Source organism: Haliotis rubra, unplaced genomic scaffold, assembly GCF_003918875.1.
Source record: "Haliotis rubra isolate DU_JTF1 unplaced genomic scaffold, ASM391887v1 Scf54, whole genome shotgun sequence".
Classification (NCBI taxonomy): Eukaryota; Metazoa; Mollusca; class Gastropoda; order Lepetellida; family Haliotidae; genus Haliotis; species Haliotis rubra.
The window spans coordinates 318464-326232 of NW_025767235.1; the positions used below are offsets into that span (position 1 = coordinate 318464).

Genomic DNA, 7769 nt, shown 5'->3' on the forward strand with positions numbered 1-7769 from the left:
CCAAACAAATATGAAATCAAGAGTTATCAAATATGTCTTCACAAAGATGAAAATGGTTGAACAATTTAGTGTATCCAAACTGTCTGAAAACATGTACCATAAGTCAGTATATGCTCTTCGTGTTGTAATTTCACTTCATAGAGTTTTATAGGATTTTTTTAATATGATGATGTAAATTGAATATTACGACATAGAGAATGAGATGCACACTGAACCAAATCCAGAACTTTGGCATGACAAAACAACACCTTAACCTCAAGGCCACCTTCTCAATCAAGGCCAGTGGTGGATGAATGCAGTTTTATGCTGACGTCAGCAAGATTCCAGACAAACCAGTGATTGTTAACACGTAATTGATCTATGACACTATGGCACAATGACTCACAACTGGCGTGGTCCAGAGCCTGACTGAATCCTAGTCAGTAAGTATGACCCGATATCAATCAGTGCAAAACTGCATTTCAAGAAAGTTTACTGCTATTTGAATTACAAAAAAGTACAATGTTATAAAATGTTGGCATTACAATGTTGATAACCAATCAACAGCAAAATAGTATGAGTATAAGTATTTCAAATCTATAATGAAATTGAAAACAGTAAATTCCATTATCTTGTACTCAGAAACTACTAAATTCTAACAAAATATCCTTGAAAATTATTTTCTACAATAACAAACATGTTCCAACATATCATCCATGCAACACGACCTTCATTTGGATGTTAATTTGCAAAATGCACTGGACACATGACTTGTTTATTGACAACTACAAGTGTGTGGCAAGTTCAATGGTGTAGTGGATATTTTATGAAACTTTGACAAGGAAATTATCCTGCCATTGAGAAAATTAGATGTCATTGAAGGACGAATCCAAGTATTTGTGTTTATTCACTGAACACAGACTGACATTTTCATGGGTTATTCACCCAAAATACTTGCATTCCACCAACATTCCAAGGAACATTTCTTAATGGCAGAATCATTTCATTGTTGTCCAAATTCACATAAAATCTACTCCTCACCTGACATGCATGGCCAAGGAACAATGATGCTACCTAAAATGCTGAAGAGGAAATCCAAGCTAAAGAATACAATGAACACAGTTGTGGCGAAATAACACGGCCTGTCCTGGCGCAGATCCCTACACATCCAACAAAACATAAATTGATCTTAATGTCTTGAGATAACTAAGCAAAGAATGAGTGTGTGAGGTCTGACCAGTCATTACCTAAACAAGTGTAAACAATTCTAGTCAGTGGTAGACAACGTGACCACTGTCAGCTGGAACCAGATCAATGGTGAATAATGAGGCCAGGAGTGACATATTTTGAAAAGATTAACATCTGACAACTTCCTTTCTGTGGCTTAAACTAATATAAAACAGCTTTGATCTACATCCAGCTAACACCTTACTAACAATGTAACAATATCTCTTATGGAGTTATTACAACTGCAAGCGAAACGACACATGAAATAATGATATGAAAAATGTGTTTTTTTTACAATGAATGAGCTTGATGATAACTGAAAAGACATCAGCATTTCAACTGAAATACAAATATTTGTTTCTTCCTATGAATTTACCAATATATGTACCTATGTATGATAATGCATGTATACATGGACAATATTTGTTTTTCAGAAGCTGGTTCAAAAACTGTATACACTGATGTATATAACAAACTATAAAAAGTAATAATTAAAAATAATTAACCATCATTCTCTAATCATATGTCCAAATATAGTATGGGCAAGTGATGTATTGATGTTTCTATTAACAGTAACAAGTGGGCTTTCCTGATATTGGCCTTCAAGAAGATTACATAAAACTCTCGACTACAATAACAATAACAGTAATAATTCCATAAAAATGTCATGAAAAATTTCAAGACAGATATAAAAGTTAACATTTGAAACACTAAAAAACAAACTTTCAATATTTGTCCTCTAAAAGTATGGTAAAGTTTAAATTAAAAATCATAAGATTGGATAACAAGAATCAGAATTACACAACATACAATTTGTAAATATAGGCTTCTAAAGTGGACTTACTATAAACGATTTAACAATCATACTGTCTAAGGGCAGTGTAGGAAAGATGTAGAAAATCTAGCCTGTCCACAGGACTGGTAGGTCAAATTTTTTACCAGTCCTGCCAAAATCTGGCCTGTCCTCCAAATATAAATATAACACCTTCGGCAGTAAATATTCAAAAAGGTTATAATCATTATATATATGTCATTGGTTTGCTAAAATTGACCCGACATGAGGACGGACTAGATATTTTTTTAACCCGTCCTCCACAAAATTCACCCGTCTCGGACGTTGGGACGGGCTATCTTTCCTACACTGCTAAGGGTAAAATATAACAAAACGCTATATTCTGAGAATAATGCAAAAAATTAGAAACATATATTACCTGCATAAGTGTAACATGGACTTCCACTGTAAGGATTCCTTAGGTTGGTCTAATTAACACATGTAGCTACCTGAGACTACCAGAGACTATCTTCCCAACAACTGCTGTTGTAGACAACGGATTTGATGACAATGGGGACCAAACCTACATTGTGCAATACCCAATACCTCATAAAGTTGACAATGAACCCTGGAAAATAGGACTGGGTATTTCTGAACAGCCAATCAGATAAACTTTCTTCATTCCTTTTTTCTTTTCGTTGAAATCTGAATTTGACACCCATATACTGATCTATGATCTACTGAAAGTAGACAATGAATGCACTTGTGATGGCAAGGCAAAGGGCATCGTAAGCACGGTCAATAACATACGCCAGCATCGACCGCTTGGAAAAGCAGACGTGAGAGAGATCGGCCAGGGTCAGCAGAGCGGCGAGGCCAAGACCAGTCTTCAAGGCAACCTCGACCGATGTCACCTTCAGGAATGTGCTGTGGACAAAATGATTGTATGTAATAAACAAGTCCCTAAATATATATCGACACCACTCTCTATTCATTGTACCCGTGAAGGTCAAGGTTAGAATTGATCTTCAGTGACCTATGCTCGTCGTAAGGCCGACTAATTGGATCGGGACTAACTGTCATCGACTGGATCCAAACACATGTCATCGTGATCCAAATTACGTAGATCGATGCTCATGCTGTTGATCCCTGGATTGTCTGGTCCAGACTCGATTATTTTCAGACCGCTACCATATAGCTTGAATATTGCTGAGTGCATCGTAAAACTAAACTCACTCACTCACTCTATTAATTGTATTGTTATGCTATGGCAGTCTACAACTTCTACCCACTATTCCAAAACCAGAATCTAGCGAAATATGTTTAGCAAATATGTTTACCAGTTTGCTTACGAGCATAGCCATGGTACAGACAAATCTAGAAACAATGAGGGAGAACGAGGATTTAAACCCCCAATATTCAGGTATGTTGAGGAGGATGCACAACGAACTGGACATTCATCACAAATAATGGACAAAGTATCATCATTTGTAACTGTTGTCCAGTTGAACATGTATTCTGACAAATACAGTGGAGTAACAAAATACCGTTTAATGATTTTAGCATAGAAATATGGAAAACAATAACACAAATATGAAGCACAGAAGTTGGCAGTACACTGGTATTACCATCCTCGATAATCTCCAGGGTATACATTCCGATAAATTTCAACTATACCCTGGATGCATCTACTGCTCGAGCCGATGATTTTATTACCTCCCTTTGATGGCTCCGCATTCTCACAGTAGCCAATCAGATAAGCCGCCGTTACAACTGAGCTTGCCAGTGTCAACAAAGATAGCGGTCGCAGCCGCAAAAGTTTGTTCACAGTGCAACTCAGATTTGGGGAAAATATACAGACAAATTGACAGGTCTGAAATCTTTAAAAAATATATGCAAGAACTCCTTCTACCTCTTTCAGAGTACCTCTGCAACAGTATATTATTGTGTTGCCAAGTTTAATCGGTTAGATAATTTAAAAAGCGAAAGTGAGTTGTGATTGGTACACTCAACTTCCCAGCGTAGACACCTGATTGGATAAAAGCCAACCAAAGGGAGGTAATAAAATCATCCATCCAGGGTATAGTGGAGACTTATCAGAACGTAATCCCTGGAGATTATCGAGGATGTGGTATTACATGAGAATCTTTAACTCTTTCCTTCAAATTGGTTTTATATAAGAATCTTGAGCTGTTTCCTTCAACATTAATGCTGCATTTGCATATAACACATTTTGAATGATATGAACATTGTAGCTAATACACTTGTCAATCACATCATTAGAGCAGGAGCTTAAATATCTACTTTGTGGGATTGACTCAGTAGCTGTAAGAAGCATGGCACAGTATCAAGGATTATTTTGGGGTAATGCCCGATGCTGGCATCAGCTACAAAAGTTTCATTGGAATTTTATCAGCATAACCAAAGGATGATTCATAATATATCTTAAGATTTACAAATAATACTAGAATGAACCCAGCAACTTGATTAGACAACTTCCAACTTGGCATTCATTCATGTACCAAGGGAGGTAACTGGCATTTTGTGTGATTTACACAGGAAAGTGGCAAATGTAAGACTTTATAAAAGAATGAACATTTATATATTTTTTTAAATAGTCTAGACATTTTACCCTCTTAAATGATTTGATGACTGCACTAAAGGGTGTCAATGAAATGAAATATACCTAATGTTTCACCACTACATATATACTCTGCAAAAGAATTGTAATCTGATTTGTTTCCACTAGGCAGTTCTGGACTCTCATGGGGGCCATACAAGATATTGAAAACAGATGACCCTCGCCTTGACATTCAGTTGTTTTATGTGTGCCATGAGGAATGTCGGTCAGTGACAATATCTTGTGCCAAATTTGAAAAAAAATATGTTCAATTGATTATGTAATACATAAAGGATGCATCTGAAAAAAACTACTTTTGTGCTTCTTTTTTACAAAGTATACAACACAATACATTACTTAAAAAAACGTAGGTCTTCACACACTTATCTACTGCAGTCATGGGATACAGAAGGGTTCTGACTATTGAGGTATCTAAGCATGTGCTAGTCATTCAGAGGTTTCGGCTATAATTTATTGCACAGTCATAGGATACCGGTGGGGTCATGGGGTTCTGCTGGAATCTACTGCAGTCATGGGATACGGAAGGGTTCTGCTGGAATCTACTGCAGTCATGGGATACGGAAGGGTTCTGCTGGAATCTACTGCAGTCATGGGATACGGAAGGGTTCTGCTGGAATCTACTGCAGTCATGGGATACTGGAAGGGTTCTGCTGGAATCTACTGCAGTCATGGGATACTGGAAGGGTTCTGCTGGAATCTACTGCAGTCATGGGATACGGAAGGGTTCTGCTGGAATCTACTGCAGTCATGGGATACGGAAGGGTTCTGCTGGAATCTACTGCAGTCATGGGATACGGAAGGGTTCTGCTGGAATCTACTGCAGTCATGGAATATGGAAGGGTTCTGCTCGAATTTACTGCACAGTCATGGGATACGGAAGGGTTCTGCTCAAATTTACTGTACATTCATGGGATACGGATGGGTTCTGATGGAATTTACTGCAGTCATGGGATATGGAAGGGTTCTGCTGGAATTTACTGCAGTCATGGGATACGGAAGGGTTCTGGAATTTACTGCAGTCATGGGATACGGAAGGGGTCTGGAATTAACTGCAGAGTCATGGGATACGGAAGGGTTCTGCTGGAATTTACTGCAGTCATGGATATATGGACTGACTGACTGGAATTTGGTTTTACGCCGCTTTTAGCAATATTCCAGCAACATCACGGCGGGGGACACCAGAAATGGGCTTCACACATTGTGCCCACATGGGATACGGAAGGGTTCTGGAATTTACTGCAGTCAGGGGATACGGAAGGGTTCTGGAATTTACTGCAGTCATGGGATACGGAAGGGTTCTGCTCGAATCTACTGCAGTCATGGGATACGGAAGGGTTCTGCTCGAATCTACTGCAGTCATGGGATACGGAAGGGTTTCTGCTGGAATTTACTGTACAATCATTGTATTCGGAAGGGGTCTGCTGGAATTTACTGTACAGTCATTCTTCATACGGTAGGGGTCTGCTATAGTTTACTGTACAGTCATAGGATACAAAGGATTCTGCTTGACTCACGTGAGAATGAACTGAAGGAGCAACGCCAATGTTGCCGAAGAAACCAGCGTGAAGGTGTAAGCGATGCCGAAACCCATCTGTGATATCTGCTGTGGCGTCTTCCCTGGAAAGGTTGCCTTCATCCACGGACCCCCGAACAGGAAGGGTGCGTGCACCACAGTGCACCCAGGACCTGGTAACTAAGGAACCCCGCAATTGCACCCCAAACCATCTTGTCTGAAAACAACACATTCACTACTGTAGCATTATATTTATCAACATTCCACATGGAAAGGGTGAGTGAGTGAGTGACTTTAGTTTTATGCCACACTCAGCAATATTCCAGCTACATGGCGGCAGTCTGTAAATAATCGAGTCTGGACCAGAGAATCCAGTGATCAACATGTGTCAACCAAGTCAGCGAGCCTGACCACCCGATCCCGTTAGTCGCCTCTTACGACAAGCACGAGTTACCGAAGGTTCATTCTAACCCGGACCTTTACGGGTTCACATGGAAAGGGGATATTATGAGAGTATGACTGACTGACTGACTCAGTTTAGTTTTATGCCGCTTTAGCAATATTCCAGCAACATCACGGCGGGGGGACACCAGAAATGGGCTTCACACATTGTACACGTGGGGATTCGAACCCGGGTCTTCGGCGTGAAGAGCAAACGCTTTAACCACTAGGCTTCCCCACCGCCCGTATGAGAGTATGAAGATCCTTCAATAATAAGAACATGACAGACAATCGATATATTATTTCCATAGCGAAAAATCAAAACCTGCTGTGACAATACTCTGTGATATCACTGAGGTGAGCCCTGTTATTACAATACATCAACATTAAGCAGTTACACCGTTCTCTCAATCAAAAAGTAACTTGACCATGATGGTACACAGGGAAAAAGATTAACAGTAAATATGGCTTGGGAGTATTTAAAGGAATTCACATCTTATGAAAAATAGTCATCCAGGAGACAACATTTCCTATTTGTTCTTTTCAACATTCACCAAGATTGAAATGTTTAGACAGATTCCTGAAATAACTCAAGTCAAAGTGACTTAAAACCTGATTCTATCCATGAAAAGGCTAAGATTTAGGAAACAAAGAAATTCTCAAAAGCATAGCACCCTCACTTGAGCTCAAGGGAACAAAGTTGCTTCAGTAAGTATTTTAAAAGGTCACAAGTCTATAAATTTCTCTTTTCTATGCTTTTTCAGCATGTTCAGCTCTGAAGATATTTTTGCACCTGCACCTACAACATAATCTACAGTGTGGTGTTCCCTCCTAAAAACTTGACAGGTGCATGTGTTAGTTGAGGAGGGGCTCTATAAACACTGATTACTACATGTTTTTATACAAAAACAATCACTTCAACATATCATCTTACATCCTTCAGAATGTGATAAAAAGTCAATCACACTGGGTCTCCAGAAATTTAGAACATTATCACAACATACTGTGCACTGCAACCCATCCAAATTCTTCCTGGTTCACAATAATATTGTATGATGCATACCGTCTGTCTCCAACATGAACTGATATAGGTACTCTCAAAAATGTACAAAATGACTTCAACACCACTGCAGATTTGTCTGCAGGTTTAACCACTAGTGATTCAGATCCTTCCATATTCTAAAATCATCAGTGCC

At 39.0% G+C, this 7769-nt stretch overlaps 1 protein-coding gene across 1 annotated transcript; it reads right to left on the minus strand.

Moving 5' to 3' along the window:
• Positions 1–2671: 2671 nt before the first annotated feature.
• LOC124253373 lies at positions 2672–6344 on the minus strand. Its single transcript, XM_046687122.1, is given in 3 exon segments — positions 2672–2905; positions 6134–6285; positions 6288–6344. Coding segments are annotated over 3 exon segments (399 nt in total). The 3' UTR covers positions 2672–2715.
• Positions 6345–7769: the final 1425 nt, after the last annotated feature.